The 22,511-nt window shown below is 36.7% G+C and overlaps 1 protein-coding gene across 9 annotated transcripts in view; it reads left to right on the top strand.

Annotated features, from left to right (window-relative positions):
- Positions 1 to 14,910, top strand: part of LOC130089695 (sorbin and SH3 domain-containing protein 1) — a 51,730-nt gene extending 36,820 nt beyond the window's left edge. For 5 of the 9 annotated variants that reach the window (XM_056257173.1, XM_056257171.1, XM_056257172.1 and 2 more), the window contains 13 exons: positions 2,104 to 2,276; positions 4,256 to 5,596; positions 7,469 to 7,554; positions 8,121 to 8,285; positions 8,407 to 8,453; positions 8,584 to 8,698; positions 8,800 to 8,925; positions 9,550 to 9,744; positions 9,926 to 10,474; positions 11,985 to 12,083; positions 12,582 to 12,766; positions 14,014 to 14,120; positions 14,291 to 14,910. In XM_056257173.1, the coding sequence (XP_056113148.1) occupies positions 2,104 to 2,276; positions 4,256 to 5,596; positions 7,469 to 7,554; positions 8,121 to 8,285; positions 8,407 to 8,453; positions 8,584 to 8,698; positions 8,800 to 8,925; positions 9,550 to 9,744; positions 9,926 to 10,474; positions 11,985 to 12,083; positions 12,582 to 12,766; positions 14,014 to 14,120; positions 14,291 to 14,358 (3,256 nt within the window). In that variant the 3' untranslated portion in view covers positions 14,359 to 14,910. The remainder of the gene's footprint in view (positions 1 to 2,103; positions 2,277 to 4,255; positions 5,597 to 7,468; positions 7,555 to 8,120; positions 8,286 to 8,406; positions 8,454 to 8,583; positions 8,699 to 8,799; positions 8,926 to 9,549; positions 9,745 to 9,925; positions 10,475 to 11,984; positions 12,084 to 12,581; positions 12,767 to 14,013; positions 14,121 to 14,290) is intronic. The other 4 variants (XM_056257175.1, XM_056257178.1, XM_056257177.1 and 1 more) reach the window with 4 other exon arrangements.
- Positions 14,911 to 22,511: the final 7,601 nt, after the last annotated feature.

The raw sequence follows: 22,511 nt of genomic DNA, 5'->3' as shown, positions 1-22,511 counted from the left end.
AAATAATAAGGAATACAACAAGCGATTCTTCTTAAGGAGCCAGTATGATACAAAGTTTCAAACACTGTCCAGAATAGTACAAGCTAGAACAGGGAGCATAGATGCTTCTATGCATCTATAAGCATAGAATAAAATAAATAAAAAAAACACATTTATTTATTTTGTATTATTTTGATTCAGAAAAACATCTGAAGTATCATCTAAAGCATGCGCAACAAGAATAGAATTAATTTAATGTCATTTAAGCTTTCTTTAAAAGCAGTCTTTAACATAACTCATTTTTTAAACAGTAAATAAACTTATTCATTAGTTAAATCAGTTTTAAAAAAAAAATTCCATGCTTCCTTTGCCAAAAATGTAACAGTAAAACATACAAATGAATGAATCTTTTGTGGTATTTACGTCTCTCTTAAGAATCCGTGGCATCTTTTAGCCTAGCGGTCTTCACTTTGGTGTGAGGATCTTTGTGATGTTTGGATGTGGTGTTTATTGTTTTATCAAAAGCCACATGGTTTAGTGATAAACCAGGAGGCCAACTAGTGTTCAGCCAAAACACTAAACCAAAAATATGCTCTCATGACTTGAGGAATGTCTGAGAGACAAACCCTGTGTAAGTGTAATCCTGAGAGAAACATAGTTTTGCCTTATGGCTAACAGATCCTTGAAAAGGAGCTGAACAGCATGAAAATACTTCAGCTTTACTGATGGTCAGATAAATCTGGTAAGACCATCTCTGCTCCAGCAGTTGTCAAGCAGCTGCTCAGGTTCCTGAGTTTGGAGCCAGTGGCGTCTGGAATGACGTGTGCTTACTTCTTCTCACTTCTCCAGCGGAAAGCATCCCATGCATCCCAAGGGTCATGTCATTCTTGGGGACTTTATTAAGTGTACAGTATAATGGAATAATTCATAAAGCTGGAGTCACAAGAACAGTGTCTTGTATACACACATCATTTTTGTTGAATAATGGGTATTATATTGTTTCCAACTATAAAAAAGTAGGAAAGTATGCTAAGGCCCTTAAGATTTTATTGGCGTGTTGGCTGTTACGGCCCATAACTGTAACTGTTAATATGATTCCCTCCGAAAAAGAGCTGCCGATGTATAGGACCATTGTCTGTGCTTTTAAAATCCTTGTCATGGATAGATTCCCTCTCAAATCACTTAGAATGTAGGCTAATGTAGGAGTCTGTTGTGTTAACCCTGTTGGAAAAACAGTCTCATTCTGGTCAGGCTGGGCTGGTTTGGGGTTTTGGGCACTTGTAAGCTGGTCAGACCAGCTTGACCAATTTAAAACAACTAAGACCATCATGCATTTTTGTTTTTTAGCAATGAAAACATAGCATGGCCTTACTGGACTCAATATTATCGCTTTATTGCTTGCAGCAAAGAGTCATAATGATAAGCAAGCATGATATACTTTAATTTTTCCTATACCAACATAGACTACAGCTCATTATATGGGAGACCTAACAAAAGACAACTTATTAAAGGTGTGCATCCTTAAAGAACAACTTACTTTCATAAAGCACATACTTTAGGTTTATATGACTAACTGCTACATGTGGAAATCTTCAAGCATGTTTTTTTTTAAAGGATGCCACACAGGCCTCTGAGGAATGTTCTGATAAGGGCCAGAGCAGCTGGCGCTGTCCCATCTATATCAAAGAGCAAACACTGGCTGGCACACTGAAGTTTTAAATTGTTTGGCAACATTAAAAGTAAATTGTATATTTATAAAATAAATAAAAAAATGTATCATGTATTCATTCTTTTTTTTTGTAATTAGTAAAATATATATCACTTTAAAGCATATAAAAATAATAACAAAAATAAACACTTTTTTTCCCACCAGATATTTCAAAAGTATGAGCAGGTTTAGTTAGTGTGCTCAATAAATCTTCAATTTACAGTTTTTAAAAGTATTCCGAGGCAAAGTATTTTCTATAGTATTGTTTTTCCATAGCATTTTATGTTTCCTATATCTGCTTTTAATAAAAATAAATTTATTTTCATATAAACACGACACTAGAATTCTGTTCAGACATGTCGCGTGAATATGATGATTTATTTAAGTCACAGCCTCATATCTCTATTTGTGCCCAGCTCGACCTGTAAATCAGACGACAGTGAAGCAGAGAAGGACAGCTTGTCTGCCAGCGGGCAGGCAGCTCCAGAATGTGATCGACACACTTACAAGAGTGTCCTGGAGGGCGGCGACATCCCACTGCAGGGCCTGAGAGCGCTTAACAAGCGCAACCCCAGCACTTCCTCTAAAGGTAGGCTTCCACTCTGTTTTTATATAAGTTTAATTCAGGTTTGAAATGATTTTGGTTTAAGGATTTCTAATCGAAATAAGATTAAAATCATACTAGATTATTGTAAAGCTGGCCCATTTGTTGCCCGTTGAGCCCTCTTCATCAGCATTTTCTACATTCCTTCCTTCACAATACCACACAAATAACACAGCTCATTTGTCTTTCTGTGTTTCGTTAAAGCTGGCCATTTTTCACAGTTGACACATAACAGATGTCCGGTTTGACCTTTAGTCATTCACTCGACGCCGGCCTGTTAGACAGAATGGGCACATGAGGTTCAGCTCAGTTGGGTGTCCAACTGCTTTAGAAGTGGGCCATGGTCTGGACAGTAAGGAAAGGGGGTGGACGTAGAGATTAATAGGGGGATCTGATGGTGGACACTCACCCTGTAGAGGAGATAAACATGCAGCATGTTCAGGGGTGGTCAGGTATGAGTGGTCAGCTGTCAGAGGGAGGTCATGAATGGAATGCTAGCACATTTGACCCGGAGGATGGGCCGCTCGTGTCGGCAGGGGGTGGAAAGCGGAACGCACAAGGGTTGAGGATGATGACTGTATCCGTTAATAGTTAACATGACCCACATGTTTAGACAGAGGCTTTGTTGACCACTGTGTGAAGATCTTTTTTTAACTCTTGACTTTCCAAGACAACATGTTTTGCATACAGAATATACAATGCAGTGTATCTTGTTGTGACTTCATAAAGTTATGTTTCTAAATGCATCATTGAGTATAAAGAAATCAATAAAGCACATTGCAACATTTTGTTTAATCCAAATTATGTGAGTTTCCCTATGTCCCCCCTGCTTTTAAGTAATCATTACTATCTATACCATGTTCCTGCTGCATTTTTGGCAATGTACTGTAAATATCTATTAACATTCTGCCTGTAATTCCTGTGGATAGCAGTAGCAGCTGGTAACTTCACAGCACACTAGAGGTTTCTTTGGTGAGAATTCCCAAGACTTGTTGTGCTTACATAAGTTAATGACTGCAACGGGAGTAAGTGCCTGTCTTGGAGCGGTTTGGGGAGTCTGCGATAGGTCAAAAAGAAAAGCATATCGGCACATTTGGACAAACCTTCACAATAGGAAACAAATGGTGCATTTGGTTGGACCAAAAAACATATTGGAAGTCAGAACACAAGTAAATGCTCAATTTTAGATGCATTGTCTTTCAGCGCATATGACTCTTTAAAACAGTTTTTAAAAATAAAAGAGTTACTGAGCAGGTCACATGAATTACCATGGGAGTCACATGCATATTGGAGGAGACTTTCCAATTGGTTTAGTGGTACAGTATTTTGATTCATTGTCAGTTGTAAGTTAAAGCAGAAATAATAAATTTTCTTCCTTTTGTTTTTAACTAGGCCTATACTAGCATTTATGGATTTGAAACTCTGCTCACACAGGACTCATTGAATATTTTTATTTTTTTTTTGCAGTTTGCCAGGAGTAAAATATTTTAGTTTTATTTTGTTATATGATTTATTAATGACTTAAACAGTCTCCTAGACTTGTTTAAAAATTGCATTATTTAATACTGATAGATTTGAATCTAAATTACCACAATAAAATATTCCAAACATATTATTCTTTTTAGTACAAGTAATTAAGTTTAGTTTTTATTTTTCATTTGATTTTATATATATATATATATAAGATTATTTATATTTAATATTTTTAGTTTTTATAGTTTCTATATTAGCTGTTAAATTATGAAACTAGCTAATTAAAGTGAATATTTAGTTTCATGCTTCATTCTAATAGTGATGTTTTATAAGTATTTGATGCACTGCCGTGATTTAATTTGGAGAATTTATTTAGTAATTAATGTAACATTTCTTACATTATTTGCCAGTTGTGTGATACTGTTGTGTTCGTGCTTGTTGCAAGTGTAATCTAATGCACTCTTTGTTCTGTTACCCTGCATGCCTGCCAGTGGATTATAAAGGTGGGAATGGCTGTATGATTTCACCCTGCTCTTCTGTAAATACTCACTCAGTTCTTGTCACTAATGCACTAGCTTCTCAATACAAGACTAAAAAGTCCTTGTCAGCCACCAAAGCCTGCATCCCTCAAATCCTTCCCTCCAAGTTTAAGCCCAAGTTATCGCCCTCTACCGATGAGAGCCTGGAAAGACGGACCGAGCAGACACAACAGCGGCCCAAAGCGCACAGCTGCGAGGATCTGCATCCGGAGGCCTGTGGCTCACAGAATGGAGATACGCAGAATGCCGATCACAGGTTAAATTCAGCTTGCAAGGGCAATGGTTTACCTGAGAGCAGGAACCTTCATAAAAATGGACCTGTTGTGGGATCTGTGAGGAGCACAGCTGAGTTCTCTGCCCTCTATCGAAACATGCATAACATTCAGAGGCCGAGCTCCTTGGGCTCTAGCCCCAACGGTAGTGTCCGCTGCCTGGCTTCCTTTTTCGAGAAGCCGGGGGGTGACATTTCCCTGGATAGGACTGAGTTCATCCCCCGGGATGCCGTCACTTTTCGGGTGATGGAGTTTGAGCGTATCATTCAGCGTTCGAACTGTGCGCCCACTCGCTCCGCCTCAATGCCCATTCTCCCTCGTAGCCCAAGTCCTTCCCACAGCCCCGCGCCGGCCTGCTTTCTCCAGACCGCTCTGTCAGCTGAGACTCTAGTCATGCCAGAGCCTGCACATACTGAGGACTGTTCAACCATGAATACAGAGGCCCAAACACCCAAAGAGGAAGCTTCTGTGTCAGACGAGTGCCTGAACATCTCAAGAATTGACTTACCTTTGGAAAATGAGGGCAAATCGGAGGAAAAAAACAGTTGCATTCATGATGCTGCCAAAGAGACGCCCTCCAGCTGTACTTCAGAACCCACAGGTAACCATCACCATGATCACTTCCCCTTCCACACCAAACAAAGCAAGTGTAAAGGCTCCTGCCCGGCTTCCTACACACGTTTCACCACAATCCTCAGGCACGAGCGGCAACAGGCCAACACCCTGCAGGAGAAGAGATGTGCTCCCCCAAGAAACTTGCTTCTGATGGGACCAGCCCCTTTCTCCTTACGGAGGTCCTTACACAGTCAACAGGCCAAAAAGACTTGTGCTCTCTCCGCCATGAAGCCCGTGGCCGGAGACCTCTTCTTGGCCAGGCCGAAGCCTGTGATTCCCCAACGCCTGTCCTCTTTGGAGGTGCTGGAGAGGCTCAGTAACGGAGAGAGCTCTCCCTGTGAGGGGTGCAACTCGGATGACCACATGGATGTGGAGGGCTCAGAAGCCAGTAAAGATCACTCTGAAGGTGGCTATATTGAGAGTGTCATGAGTGTCAGATTGTCCACACTCATGTTCGGGCATGACTATGTCTGTGATCACTCATCTTCCTCCAGCCTTTCTCTCTCTTGTCTGCTCTTCTGTCATCACTGAGTGACTTTATTTTTTCCATTTCTTCTGTGTGCACTGTGTGGCCAACATGTGTGGTTTGTAACCACATTGGCATATTTCTGTTGTGTTGTGTTTAAGTGTGTTTTTCACTCTTTTTTTTTTATTCTCAGACTTTCACTTCAGCCATTTAGTATTATTTTTTTATTGCCTTTGTAATACATTGTCCAGATAACTACGACCAGACATAAATATAAAAAAAACCCCAGATCAAAGTCTTGGTAAAAAGTACCACCCATAGAGTGCAACAGTGACTGAACCTTGTTGTTCAAGGTTGTTCCAAAGGGATTTCAAGGCATTCTTCAATAAAGTATAAGCAGTTCTTATTTGTTTATTTTTAAAGTGTATTTTAAATTTAAGTCAAAACAACAAAGGTACCGCACTTAAGTTGTTTTGTGAGGGAATGATCTTCTACGCATTCCATGAAACATTGAGAATTGTGTAATCGAATCATAAACAGCGGTATAAAATAAAATGATTGACTTACAGTCAGATTATATACATATATAATCATGTGTATATATATATATAAAACAAGTTTATATATACAGTATAAACAAGTTTATTCAAGTTTATTAAATATTTTTAAAGTACCGTTCACCCAAAAATGTAATAATTTCCTCACCCTCGTGTCATTCATTAAAATTTCTTCTTTGGAGCATAAAAGAAGAGTTTTTGAGAAATGTGTTTTTTTGGGGTTTTTTTTGTCCATACAAGTCAATGGTTACCACTTTTCAAAATATTGTCTTTTGTGTTCCACTTAAGAAAGACAGTCATACATGTTTAGAATGACATGAAGGTGAGGAAATATGACAGAACTTTGATTTTGGGGTGACTATCCCTTTAATGTTCTCTATAATGTTACTTTTGTAAAAGCCAGATTCCATTAATCCATTATGAAGTATTACTACATACCAGAAGTTCTGTTTTCATGCTACCATAGAATAATGATAAGAGTTGGAAACTGAGAGGAATTTTGGCGCAGGATTCACCCACATGTCATTTAGCTTCTTGTCAGCTTGAGAAAATATTTCAGGCCTCAAATGTTATTGAACAGATGCATTTTGTACATTAAACAGACATTTAAAATTGTTTCACGCACATACAACTCATCATCATCCTGCAAAGCCTTTCACAGATTTGATCTGAAATTAAAAGACAAATTTCATAGAATAGTGTAAACATGAGTCTGTTTTTACTATGTTTGAGGATCAGGACAAGTGCATTCAAATGGCTATTATGTTTTTTTTTGTTTTGTTTATTATTATGTGGTTGTCACTTAATTTTCTATTTTTTAAATCTGCATTATACATATTTCACTAGACATTTTTGAAAGGAATGGCAAAATGTGTATTTTTACCATACTTTTTCATGATGTTGGGTTTTGATGCATGCAACTTTTTATTTTGACTGACCATGGCTTATGCTTATCCTGCAGATCTCAAAATACTTGTTTTATGCATAAACTATTCTAATGTTAAACTGTAAGATGTGTAAGCCATTTTATGTTCATGTAATTTTCTTTATATATTTTATATAACATCCTTTGTTATATTTGTGTTGTTTCCAGAATGTCTATATCATCCCCATTGACATGCTCTATAAATGGAAATTTCAGAGATATGAAGTGTTGTGGAATGCTTGATCCTAGACTGACTTGAATCATTGCACTTACTCTCTTACTTTATGTAATTTTGGCAACAGAAAGTGAATCCTATGTTTTTTCAAACAGACTCCGATTCCTCACATCCATTAGGCCATGGGGATCATGGAGAGAACCCAGATGAGACTGTCCGGAAACGCTATGGAGATAAAGAGGTGCCATATCTGTTTTGACATTTTCTTCACACCGCAAACAAATCATTTTCTTAATTGCTATGTTTATTGTTTTCCAGGAACAACATATAAACATCCTTAAAACAAGATAAATTTACTTGAGAAGGAAAAATTATAATACGACTTGTTTTCAGAGAGTATATCTTAAAATAAGTTACATTTTATGCCCCACGGACATAGTTTTTTTAAGCATATCTAACACTAAATTATTGAGGTTTGTTAATAAAAAAAAAAAAATTTGTTTAGATATTTTTACTGGAGAATAAGACAAAAAATAAACGCGTGTATATCCCTAATGTATTAACATTAACAAAATAGATAAATATTTATTCATTTGTATATTTAAATAATATAATATGATATAAAATAATATAATCTTCTGAATATACATACAAGTGCTGATCTATGGGTCCTCTGGTCATGAGTAATTTAACAGACATATGGTGGATTTTAAAGCATGTTTTTTGGAGACTTATTTTGCTGCTGTACAATGTGGTGAATTTGTAATAGGCATAATGACTGAATTAAAAGCCTGTTTCTTTTTAAAGAAAATTCTGGAAGAGCAGAGACGGTTAAAGCGAGAGCAGGAAGAGGCAGATACAGCCGCTCGGAGACACGCTGGGCTGGTTGTGACTCATCAGCAGTTCATTACTAATGACCGCTTCGGCGACCTGCTGGTTATTAATGAGAAAGAGAAGAGAAAAACCATAGAGGTGACATATTTTCTCTCGTTATGCTTCAAACGACTGTCTTTTTAAGTGACAAAGAGAGTTGCTGTGATATAAAAGATTCATTACTGTAGAAATGATGCTAATGGCCTCTTATTGTCTGCAGAGAACTCCTGCTTTGGCGCGATTTGACTTCAGAGCAGAAAGTTTAAAGTAAGTGTCTCACAATTCAGTTCTAAGGATGCTAATGAGATCATCATGTGTTTGTAAATATCAGCATGTCTCTTGACATGTAGAGTTCTACATTATACAAGACTAACCACATTCGTTTCCCCTTAATCAGGGAACTACCATTTCAAAAGGGAGATATTGTATACATCTACCGGCAAGTTGATCAGAACTGGTTTGAGGGAGAACATCATGGAAGAGTTGGGATCTTTCCACGCAGCTACGTTGAGGTACATTCTTTTTATCATTTAGTATTACATTTTTTTTTGTATCTAAAAGAGTTTTCAGGTGTGAAGTAACACGTCTTACTTCTGTTATGCTGTTTTTCCAGCTCTTGCCGCCAACAGAAAAGGCTCAGCCCCAAAAAAGTGCTCCGGTCCAGGTGTTGGAATACGGAGAGGCTATGGCTCGATTTAATTTCACTGGTGACACTGTTGTTGAAATGTCTTTCAGAAAGGTACTTCACACTATTTCTGCAATTTAATGAAGTTTGCGCTTTAGTCCAGCGGTCAACACTTACCACTGTTGATATGCAAACAACAAGAGATAGAGAAATTTGTATTACCGTATATGTTTTATTTAGCTTTTTATTTATATGGAATAAACATTCATTGTCCAGCAGCCTGTTTTATGTACTTATGAGTTGAATGTGAAGCCAAACGCTCTTAAAAGTGAGATGAAACAAGCCAAGTAAAAGCTTTCCGAAGAAGAAAATAAAAATAAAACAGAAAAAAAAATTTTAAGGAAAAGTTTGCCGAAAAGGTTTTTAAACACTGCAAAAAAGAAAGAAAAAAAAAGTCATCAACCAGTAGAATAAAATATGCTAAAACTGCAGTGAATACAAGTGATTAATCAACGAAATAATTATAGATGCAGGTGGATTCACATATGCATTTCTGCATCAGACTTTGCTTTGCCGATTTTGTTACATGTAAATTAATAATAGAGATTATGAAAGTGAATGTCAGAAAAAAGAAAAGAAAAAAAAAAATCTTATTTTTAAATAAATAAATATGTGTGTGTTTTTGTTGTCTATGTTATGACTGCAGGAGCTAATTCAAAATCTTTTGTCTGCCTGTAGGGGGAGCGAATAACACTAATTCGCAGAGTAGATGAGAACTGGTATGAAGGCAAAGTTTCTGGCACTAACCGGCAGGGCATCTTCCCGGTCACCTACATAGAGGTGCACAAAAGACCCCGAGTGAAAAATGGAGTGGACTATCCTGATCCCCCTCTCAGCCAGTCACCTCATCGGAGCACAAATGCCTCTCCACAGGTAAAGACCTGACAAAATCCATTTTTATTCAACTTATGTGAATCGCTTTCATTTTCCCGTTTGTTTTTTATTTATTGATTATCTCATACAGTTGTTTTCATCATTTCACCGTTTCCTTTCCTCCTTCCTCTTTATTGTTTCCTATTATTCCTTCTGACACCCGGCCTTGCCCTCCAAAAAGCCCATTCGTAATCGGCTCACCACCTCCCCTCTTCCTCTGCCCCGGTCTCCCCGCCGCTCGATCTCCCCCGAGGTCCATGCCATCTCCAACGAGTGGATTTCTCTCACTGTGGGCGGAGCCAGCAGCAGCCCCCCAGCCGCCCCCACTCCACCCCTCCCCCCTCTGCCAAGCACTTGCTACCGCTTGGGCGAATATCTGCCCCCCTCCATGTCAGCCAGTCCTGTGCCTCCCATCAGCGGCAGCCCCTACTGCATCTCCCCCATGGCCTCTCCTTCCTCGTCTCCTTTACCCCCGCCCTATCCACCCCGGCCCTGCTCGGCCACCCCGTTCCTCACCTTCACTCCACCTCAAAGCGAGGACTTCCTTCTTTCTCCACCATCTCCCCGCCTCTCCCGCAGCCTGAGTCCCTGTGGGGGTGCTGGGCTTGAGGGTTGGCTTACTAGGGGCAACAGGCTGGATCAGGAGTTTCAGGAAGGGGATGGGTCTGAAATAGACAGGGCTGGCAGCCTCCGCAAGGCTCCTTACAGCAGGAACTATAGCCCAGCAGAGGTATCTTCTGCATGGTGTGGTGTGTTTGTTCAAGGTGCCCATCATAAGATGACTAAGTTCCGTTTCCATTGGCACGAGTTATAGATCTAGCAGGCTGCAATAGGGGACAATATCTGACCCATCTGATCATGCTATTGAGTTATACTTTTGAGGCTTTCACACTGTTGAGAGAGAAACACAGTTAAAAAAGAAACTGCTGCATGAACCTCTAACATGATTAGCACGAAGCTTGGTTGTTTATAAATGATGCATGTATGATACAAATCTAGAGATAACAGTGTGTATACCGACTTGATTCCCCTGTCAGACCCAAACGGCACGTTGAAATTAATTCAAATTTAAGAGAGAAATGTAAAAAAACAGATTTATTAAGACAGTCAATGTAACTTGTTAATTTAGTCAAATAAATTAAATAAAAAAAGAATTTGAATTTAATCGTGCCTCCCTACACTTAGAAGGATGCATTGCTGTGGACTGTTAGTAGGCCAGTGAAAGTGTTATATTCATTGATAATAAAATAAATAATCCTTTGACTTCTAAAGCCACTTTCTATTTGGTGATTTATTTGGAGGTTTTTCTTAGCAAATATTGATATATGTGATTAATTGCAGCCCTAATTTATATTAATAGTATTTGGTTAATTCTATGTAACTGCTTGAAGAATTCCAGTTTTTTATCTATGTTCAAGTGAAAATATGTGTTAGCTTATACAAAGTTATGTTTAAAGTACCATTCAAAATTATGGGGAGATTTGATTTTTTAAAGAAATTAACACTTTTATCGAGCAAGGAAACAAAACCTTTTACATGGTTACAAAAGTTCTTTTATTTTCTATTCAACAAATCCTGAAAAAAAGTGTCATGGATTGTATCATGATCAGCACAGCTGTTTTTAACATTGATAATAATAATGAATATCTCTTGAGCACCAAATCAGCATATTAGAATGATTTCTGAAGGATCATGTGACACTGAAGACTGGAGCAATGATGCTGAACATTCAGCTTCGTTATCACAGGAATAAATTACATTTTAAAATATTTATTTTAAATTGTAATATATATGTTGTATATATAAAAGTATTACAGTGTTCACTGTATTGATCAAATAAATGCAGCAAAAGAGACTTATTTAAAAAAAATCTTACCAATTCCCCAAACTTTTGAATGCTAGTGTATAAGTTACACGTTTAGAATTATAGAAGGAGCATCCCAGCATGATGTGACACTGTTTTAATGATTGTTTGATGTTTTATAGGAAATGTGGTGACTGCTACTAACTCACAGTCTCTTTCCCGTTCATTATGTGTTTGATGTACGGTTGTGCTGCCGTCCTCTGCACAGAGGAAAATAGAAATGGACTGATCAAATGCCAACTGTACTGTTGTTTGTGCATACTTATTTCAAACTTGAACCCAGACCTCAGGGATGAACATGAACCGTTGTGCATGTTTTAAACATGTTTTAAAAAGAGGCGGATTATTTCATTCATGTTCTTTTTTCCCCCCACAGCCATTAAGAAATGATGTCGAATATTACGGGCGATCTTCAAGAAGTCCTGTCATGCTGTTTGACATCCAAGACAACAACATGAATGCCAATTCATTTACGGTAAATTAATTTTCATGACATTATAATTACTCTTAGATGCACATACTGCTCCATACTTTTTTTTTAATGTCATTTGTATTGATTATGAATGGTGAATATGAGCAGTTTCATATTATCAGATCCTTATGAGACGCATCACAGTCAATCATTAGGCTCACCTCAATGTTTTATTTTCTGTGAGATCTAATCCTGAAACTCACCCACATAATGCATGACATCTCTGTACCCTGCAAGTAAACCTGTCCTATATGATTGTGGCGTATGTTTCACTCCTTCCACATGCACTCACTCTGTTGTCTCACTCTTCCATGCTTATCCTCTGGACACTACCATCCCTTCCGGCTTTCCTGGTATTAATGGACATTCCCTCCTTTCTGTCCTGTTACTATCTTCTCTAACCACACTGCCCCTTCCTCAAACTCAATTTTCCATCTGAATGACTGACCCTACCTACCTGGTTTGTGGCCACATCTTGTGCCGACCCACTTCCACCAATAGGAGGCAGTGTGTAATGAGATCATGAATATTGCAGAGACCTCAGTGAGGTACTGCAGCACTTTGTCACGTCCCATAGACTCCGCCCACCGACTCCTGCCTCCTCCCAGTAAACACTCTCTCATCATTTCCCAGCAACCCCTGTCCCAGAGCAGCAGTCCTGAGCCTGGACGCATGAGCTGTGGGATGTAAGTATGATCTACAGTACCTCGGTGTATTTCTGTGTGGATGCACCTGTGCTTTTTAAAAAATAGGCAGGACATTCCTTACATGACTGCACTATGAAACCATATTTACAGATGCATAACACTGAGTTTTGAATGATGCTAAATGTTAAGCATTATAGTCTTCAAAGTACTTGATGTTCATTTCAATCTCCCATTGAATGAATACAATTCTCTCAAATAATTGTACTATGCTCACCAAGGCTGCATTTATTTGATCAAAAATACAGTAAAAACAGAAATATTGTGAAACGCTATTACATTTTAAAATACCGGTTTTCCATTTTAATATATTTTATATGTAATTTATTCCTGTGATGGCAAAGCTGAATTTTTTCAGCAGTCATTACTCCTGTCTTTGTGATTTTTTTCAGGATTCTGTGATAAATGGAAAGTTCAGCATCTATTTGAAATAGAAGTCTTCGGTAGCATTATTTACTGTCACTTTTGATCAATTTAATGCAGCCTTGCTTAATATATATATTCTACCGTTCAAAGTTTTGGATCGATACGATTTTTTAATGTTTTTAAAAGAAGTCTCTTCTGCTCACCAAGGCTGCATTTTTTTTAATGTAAAATATGGCAAAAACAATAATATTGCGAAATATTTTTACAATTTAAAATAACTGTTTTCTATTTAAATCTTTTTCTAAATGTAATTTATTCCTGTGATGGCAAAGCTGAATGTTCAGCATCATTACTTCATAGTCTTCAGAAATCATGATCTACATGATCCTTCATAAATCATTCTAATATGCTGATTTGCTGCTCAAGAAACATTTATTATTATTAATGTTGAAAAAACTTTTTCAGGATACTTTGAGGAATAGAAAACTTGAAAATTGTACACAACTGTATTTACAGTGTGTGTATATATATATACACACACACACAAACACACACACATCTATGTAGCTTGCATACAGTACAAAAACAATACAATACACTATAACTGTATTTCATGTTACTGTGGAGGGTGACTGACTGCAGGCACACTGAACCCTAACTATGGTGCTCTGCCAGATGTGCAGTGTGACATACATAATTGTGTCAGACAGATAAAATTGTGTGTAGTGCTTTTAATTTAAGGCCATTAACTTTATTTCCATTTAAACTGAACTGAAATACGTTTTTTACATTTAGTCAATACAATGTGATTTGTGCAGTCGCTTCCTCTTCCATGGGTAATGATTTTTTGTGTTCTTGTGTAGATTTCAGGCTCTGTACAATTATATGCCTCAGAATGAAGATGAGCTGGAGCTACAGGAAGGAGACCTGGTCAATGTCATGGAGAAATGCGATGATGGCTGGTTTGTGGGTATGTGTTATTGATCAATGTGTTGATTCTCCATAAAGTCATCTCTCACATACTAAATCCATATATACAAAACGACAGCGCTACTAAATCAGTCTATTCTCAGCTAGTGTTTCAGAGCTCTGTTGTTCTGGAGTTCAGACTCTTATGCATGTATTGGTTTCTCTGTGCAGGTACATCTAAGAGGACGAAACAGTTCGGCACGTTCCCAGGAAATTATGTGAAAGCTGTTAATTTGTGACACGATACAGTTAAAGAAATGATGGATTCTAGCACTATGCTTAAGCAGCCTGATCTGTTTGGGACACTGTACCTGTTGATGTCAAACTAAGACTTTTCCTCCCCTCCACAATTTGGTCTTTCCCAGATGAATGTCCAGGTATGTGATCAGTAAGGTGTGCGGCATGTCAGTGAAGCTGTACTACAGTGGCAGCATTTGTTGAATCACTGAGGGATTTAAAGAAAGAATTAAGGTCTTTACCATTTTTTTTTTCACATTGTTTTTGAAAATGCTAAAAGCCATTAATATATAATATCAGACTGGGAAAAGGTGTTTAAGTTTACAGCTGCGAATTGTACTGAAGTACAGCGCAAAATACTTTAACTTCATCACATACCTGACATTACTGAAAAACATGAGATTCTACTATTTATTTTTGCTATAAATGTTTGATGGCCTTTCAGTGTGGCAGTAAGAGACGACAGTTTATTGAAAGCACCCGAAGGTGTCTGTATTAAGGGTTACAGGTCTGTGAAAAGGTGAAAGGATCCTAAGTTAGGTTTAGCCATTTAAAAAAAAATTATACTCCCGTTACGTTTAAAAAGAAATGCTGATTTATGAAGCACTCTTATAAAGAGTATGATTTCAGTTTCTATTCCAATGAGGGCTTAATCGATGAGACAGCAACATTAGTATTTGAAAAGCCATTTGTAGACATCAAAATGATGTAAATGTTAAGGTTAGCGTTAGTCGTGTTCGGGAGGATATCTTGACAGCACTTACTGTACTTTCAGATTTTTTACATTTTACAATAAGCTCTAATTTGTTAACATTAGTTAATGCATCAGTTAACATGAACTAACTGGGCAATATATTTTTTCAGTATTTATTAATGTTCTTTGTTTGTTCGTGTTAATTCACATTGCATTAACTAATGTTAACAGATACAACTTTTGATTTTAATAATGCATTGGTGTAATGTAGAAATGAACATTAACTAAGGTTAATCAATTCCGCTGAAGTATTGTTTATCATATCATTTGTTAACAAATGATACCTTATTGTAAAGTGTTACCAACATTTCTGGTAGTAAAATTACGATTGAGTGACCAACTCAAGAAACTCCAGATCTAACAAGCTTTTTAATTGGTAGTAGCGAAAAAGAAACTAGCTTTGTTTGAACGCTTCGTAGTGAGGTGAAGGGCTACAGCTAAACCCCACTAAACGGATCAGAACTTATTTTGATGCTTTGACTCAAAATGTACTATTTATTTGCTTGAGTGATGCATATTTTTCTCTTTCAGTCATCCATTTTTGAATTGGTTGTTCTGAAGAGTGTATTTTGAGTCTGAGGCGCAGTATTTACCTCCATTAACATGAGCCTCGATAACATCTTAACCCAGGTACCATTTGACAGTGACATTTATGACAGGAAAAATGGTCATAATGGTCATTTTGGTTGCGTGTTGGGAATGGATGATCCATATATAAGATTGCCGTACCTCATTTTCAAAGTGCCATTCACAGTAGAGGATGCTACGTTACATGTGGACCGTTGTGTTCATTTCATTAGCTTGTGGTCTTCCTTAACTGAATGTAGTTCACATCTACTCCAGGTTGTAGACTAGCTTTTGCTTCCGTTTGAGAAGTGGAACGGCAAGTTTGAAGATATAGGTTTGAATTTGTTCTTCTGATGAAAATTGTGTCTTTTTGAATCTCCCCTTTAGTTTTATACGGTCCATTCCATATAATGCCAGAGAACGTGCTGCTAGAGAGCATGAGGGTCGTCTCGTCCACGACTCGCTTTACCAGCCTTCCGTCAAAACAAGAATTAGGAAAAGATCATTTAGACAGAAATTAGTCATTTAAAGTATTTTTTTATTTTTTAAACCAGTGGCTGTTGCTAAAACTTTTGTCAAGAAGTAATCACATAGAAGATCGATGAGGAATTAAAATAGATGCGATCTCTAGATGGAATGAACTCGAAGATATATGTTTTGGCCTTTTGAACCGTTATATAATAGCGTAGCATATCTGAATGTAGTGCTCTGAGAAACTTTTAACTTGGATGTGAACAAAGTTGAAATTCACACACAGTTTTCCTATTCTAAGTTGTAAATATGTAAAGTATAAATGAATGAAAGTGATTGAAGTTACAGCAACCTCTATAAATATTACAGTTTATATTAAATGAAGAATATTAGGAAAGCACAGAGACTTGCGTAACACAGGCCGTCTCATATGAATGAACTAGTGATTCTGACACTGTGTTGGGATTGAAATGCCTTTCTGTCTCATGGCTTCATTGAACTGTGCCTCATTTTATTATTATTATTATTATTATTTTGCCTTGAGGTAAACATGTTACTTTTTAAGGATGTTTAAAGAGTACCATTTTGGCCCAAGTGTGTCACACAAGACAATTACCGAGTTCTTTACCGCAATCACATGATTGATTGAAGAGTGTGAGATGACACCTGAGATGTGTAATGTTTAATTATTACTTTGTGGTCTGTATGCAGAGGCGAATTTTGCATTTTTTTTGGTTTGTTTTTGTTTATTTGCAGTGCTGTTACAATTACAATGAATTTAAAACACTATTTACTGCTGTGATTGCCTCATTATGCAATATTTAATAAACAATATTACAGCTTTTGACTGACCCTGTTTGTTTATTGTCATGATGTGCTTGCTGCCTGTGCAAATGCCACCCGTGATCATTTCATGTGGTCACTGTTATTTATTAATGAAATAATAGTCTAATATTTCAATTATAGGCCTACCTAACCATATATCTTCTCATCAGTTCACAACAAAACACTTCTAAAAACGATTAATACATCTGTACAGTAGGCTACTTATTCATCTTTATTAATGTTAGTTAATAAAAGTAAAACTGTTCATCGTCAGTTCAATGTTAGCTCAAGTCCACTAATATTAACTGATGCAATTTTTGATTTGAATAATGTACTAGTAAAAGTTGAAATTAACATTAACTAAGATTAAAAAATGCTAAGTATTTTTTTTTTATTGTTAGTTTATGTTAACAAATGAAATCTTCTTGCAAAGTGTTGCCACAATATCTAATTAAAGGAAGGAAAAAACAAATCTTTTACTTAACCGGGTCAATGTCACAAAGTTTCTTAGAATGTATGTGAACGTTTTTCCAAAATTATAATGATAATAAGTATAAAACTTAAATGGTTTTGAATGCCAGGTTTTCAATTAATGTAGATTTCTAAAAATGAATAAATATGCAAAGCCCACAGACTACATTTCTCCACTCGCTACCTAATTTTATACATTTATTGCAATACCACGTATTACCATCAAGAGGCAGCACAGGTAAGGGGAAATCTTTTATCCTTAGTTAAATTGCACAGCAGTGCAAAAACAACCTCATCGGACTACCTGTCATATAGGCCAGCGAAAACATTCAAATGAAAATCACACAAATTACAATCTAATAGAAACACAACAACACCATCAAAAAACAATAATGCATTAGGCTACCAATAACACAATAAGCTGCAAGTCGATCCAAATAAACCATAAACACGAGTGAAGTGCTATATCCTACTGTAAAAGAAAAGCACATCTCCAGTGTAATGTTTGCAATTATAGATCTACTTGGAAAAGTAAATTGAGATGAGGTGGGGGAAAAACACTCAGTAGGACGCTGATTATGTGACACTGAAACACTAGCAACTAATTTTCCCAAACCACGGGAGGTCAATTTTGTTTGTTTAATTTAGTAATTTAACTCCATTGTGTTTTTCTATTGTTTGTTAACGAATGATTCTGTCGAAACAGGCAACCTGTATAAACCTGTATGTTAAACTAGTGAACTGTTAGCTACTGAACTAACAGTCATAGCCTATTAGGCGACTTTTCTCTTCTTCTTTTTTGCAATTCTACATTTAACACACTTGTTGAAAAGACAAGATTATTTGAGTGGTGTTTTATTCCCTATGCATATTCAGCATTATATATATATATATATATAAAGTAAATGAGTGATAAAGTAAATAAATCGTTTATAATAAAAAAGACCAAATCTATTTTTACATAAAGCTTAATCAAGTCTCGATTAGGTACCTATTATACCCATTTTCACATGATGTAATATAAATCTCTGGTGTCCCCAGAATGTTTCTGTGAAGTTTCAGCTCAAAATACCACCCAGATTTTTGATTATAGCTTGTCAAAGTTGCCCCTTTTTGGGTGTGAGGGAAAACGCTCCGTTTTTGTGTGTTTCCCTTTAAATGCAAAGGAGCCGCTGCTCCCCTCCACTGATAGACCAACGCTACTTTTGCGTCATCGAAGGGTAACGCCCCTTTTTGGGGGAAAACAAACGGATTCCCCTGAGAACAGAACTTGCTCTAGATCTGCTAAGTTTCTTGATAGCAAAAATCAGTGCTCCTCTCCATAGACCTAATGTATTTATTATGTCTATGCTCCCCTCCCTGTTCAGAATCAGAAGACGGCCGACCCTTTACACATGCTTCGGATACAGCAACAATTTAACAGACTAATTTCTCCCAGGCAAAATGTCAATAATACCCAGTAGCGTAGTTTTTTTTATTAAAAAAAAAAACATTTTTGTTATGATTTTTCAAAATTACAGAATTCAATATCAAGTTCTTGACACATTTCTTTGACACATTTTCACATTTTGTAAGTATAGTAACTTGAAACACAACACTAATTTAAATAAAAACAAACAAACATAAGTTAAATTCATTTAGCAGAGATACAGATCTTTGGGCTTTTCCATTTTTTAAAAACTTACCCAGTGCGTAGTGCGGCCTTACATGTTTGAACCTATTTTTTACAGTCTATGGTTTGAACCGGTTTGAACCAGAGTCAGACACAGATGGAGAGACTCAGGAAGAGGCTGCAACTGTTAGACTCTAAGGACGTTTCTGAATGGTTAGTGCAGAGCCGTTGAAAAACTATTATATTTAACGGCTCTGGGATAGTGGATACATTTATGTAAATATTGAATAACATAAAGCAAATCATTATTTGTCGTTAAAATACTTATTAAAGCCAAAAATACATTTATGAGTCTCCTTTTTCGCTTGGGCAGCCATTTTGGGTCTGTAGCCGGTGTATGCAGTGACACTTCTCATACCCCTTCGTTTGAAGGGCTATGTGGCCCTTCCCCCTAGCCCTCCCCCTCCAACCAAAAGAGAATTGGGACAGCCCTACCCCTTCAAGTGCACGTGCAAAACGGAGGGGAAGGGGAAAGTGAAGGGGTAAGGGGTAGAATTGGAATTGGCCCTTAGTTGTTGTGGAGTTACGTTTATTCATCTCATCGACTAGCCTGTACCGTCATGTTAATCTATAAACTGTTGTGTGTGAACTGTTAATCCGCATATGGGCTGGCCTAAGCTACATCTCAGCAACTTGGAAAAATGTTCACTTGTCAAGTTTTAACAAGGAATCCCAAATACTGACCTACTTCAGCTCTGCTGGAGTCAGAAATGTTCATTTAAACCTCAGAGGGGTTGCTCTCTGCATAATGTTTATCTTTTTTCAGTTGAGGAAGCACGCTTTTGTGTTATGGTGCTATCTCTCCACACTTTGTGCGATGCTTTGATCTAACAGCACTGCGCTGATCAAATACAGAGAATGCATCCAGGCTAATAATCTTTACTTCATTATTTCTTTTTTTCTTTTGTAGTCTGAATGATTGATCAAACATGTCAAAATGTTAATTGCTGTAGAGGTGCTGCACTCAGCGGGGGGTTCGGGAATCACTATAGGAATAATCAGCTCCCTCTACGTTAAAAAGAGGAGAGAAACTTTTGCTTTTTTGGAGAGGCAGAGAACTCTGTCCCTGAGATTCCTCCATACCTTTGCTTTGTTACAATGTTTTTTTTTTAACTGTTTTATAATGCAGAAGTAGGCCACTACACTAGGCTAATTTATATTTGAGGATACATCAATCTTGGAAGCTTTTGATGATGTTTAAAATGAATGGTGTTTAAAATAATATGTTAAAAGTGTGCAAATTTCTACTCATTCACCTTATTTTTCAGGTAAGAGCGGGCACAACCATTTAATTTTAATGTCTGGCTTCCGGTTTCATTTGCTTCTTTTTAGCTGTACAAAACAGCTATTTATGCTGCTTGATATTGCGAACTGGTATTTCTTACCATATTATTTGAATGTAGCCTATTGCCTTAATAAACTCGCTGGTAGTGCAAACAGTTACAGTTGACTGCACTTTGATATATTCTTCTCGTTCCCATAGCGACTAATAAGTCTCTCACATTCACAGTAAAAAAAAAGTACTTCCGTGTTGAAAAATAAGGTGGATAGCATCTTTTTGTCTTTATACTGTAAACAGTAGGCCTAGGCAGCCAGACCTTAATTTGAAACAAAATGTAAAAATAAATAAATATATAAAGGAGAGGAGGATAACTAGGAGACACTAACTAGGAGCAGTTGCAAAAACTTTTCAAATTTTATTACTCATGCATCAATTCCCATGGCTGGAGTAATTTAACAGCTTCCGCCTCATTTCCATTTCATAATATCACCCGCTACTTTATTCACAAACAAAAGAGAAGCAAACAAAAATTCAAGCATATTATTCACAAAAGTGGGAGTATTGTGAACTTTTTAAAATATACATAAATTGGTCTATTTGTTTTATCTTCAAGATCCACCAATTACCCTTCACATACAAAATCTGAAATGAAGCGACTGAAGACACGAAGGGGTAGCTAATATTCATCTTTAATAAAGTAAAAACAGTACAATCAACATTAAATGAACCAAATACAGCTATGTTGTGGGTATGCATTACAAGTAACACGAGTTATGTAATCAGATTACTTATGTGCGCTTTGTAAACATGGTGCTTATTGTAGACTACAATAATGTTGAGCATGCATTTACTCATCTCACTTGCACAAAAACAGATTCAGTATTCCTTAAAATGAATAAAAATAGTGAAATGCAAACTCAGAATATTTAGAAAATCTGTAATAATTAATTATGTCAAATAAAACAAATAGCCTACATGTATTTATTCTTACTTTATTAACCGATGTCTTTGCTGCTGGCATTTGATGATCCATTTCAATCATACCAATAAGAAAAATTACTTTTACTCGAACACATTTGTGTTTTATTTGTATTATTTTTCACTGCTGAAATAACAGTGTGAGATCCAGAATATAGGAGCACAGCTGAAAGGTTAGTTTGAGTTGCGCCCTCTACTGTTCAGGCGTGCGTTTCCTTCAGCCTGAGGCTTATTTATTTCACTTTTGGAGGGAAATGGCCTTTACATTTGCCAAAAGAAAATGCATTACTTTCCATAAAATAGTAAATGCAATTATTTACTTTTCAAGGGAGAGTAATCCAATATTATAACACATTACCTTTAAAAGTACCTTTCCCTAACACTGGCTGTTATACATTTGTCTGTTATATTTTTCACGATATATCTGATGTCTATGCGCTAATTTGTAATGAATAATGATAACTCGTATCATTATTAATTAATTGTGGGTTAAGCTTATCAGAACACTTAGATAATTTCTACATGTAGTCACTTACACTATACATGTTTCATGTTTCAACACTATATAATATTTCTATTGTTTGTTCATACGGATACTGTTATAACAGTAGGTGACAATTTGTATAAATGTTATTAAAGGGATAGTTCACCCAAAAATGAAACTTCTGTCAACCTTTACTCCCCCTCAAGTTGTTCCAAACTTGTATAAATATCTTGTTGTCTGCAGTACACAAAGATATTTTGAAGAATGTTGGTGACCAAACAGATCTCGGGCAGATACTATGGTAGTCAATGGGGCCAGAGATCTGCTTGGTTACAAACATTCTCCCAAATATCTTCTTTTTTGTTCAGCAGAACAAAGACATTTATACAGGCTTGGAACTTGAGGGGGAGTAAAGGATGACAGAATTTTCATTTTTGGGCGAACTAACCCTGAGTAAGAGCTAAATGGTACTAAAATGTTTTCATACGTCAATAGTCAAAGATAACTTTTTTTTAAATCAATGTGAAAAAGAGCTCATTACTACTGAGGTAAAATCACTTTTAGGAAATTAAACCGGACTAACTGATCAAAACTAACAAGACAAATGAATGAACTAGCTGAATGTCAATTCAATTAAAATACCCAAAAAAG

Source organism: Rhinichthys klamathensis, unplaced genomic scaffold, assembly GCF_029890125.1.
Source record: "Rhinichthys klamathensis goyatoka isolate OS25496 unplaced genomic scaffold, OSU_Roscu_1.1 h1tg000135l_1, whole genome shotgun sequence".
Classification (NCBI taxonomy): Eukaryota; Metazoa; Chordata; class Actinopteri; order Cypriniformes; family Leuciscidae; genus Rhinichthys; species Rhinichthys klamathensis.
The sequence above is the reverse complement of the archived record's forward strand: the minus strand, read 5'-3'. Positions and strand labels throughout refer to the sequence as shown.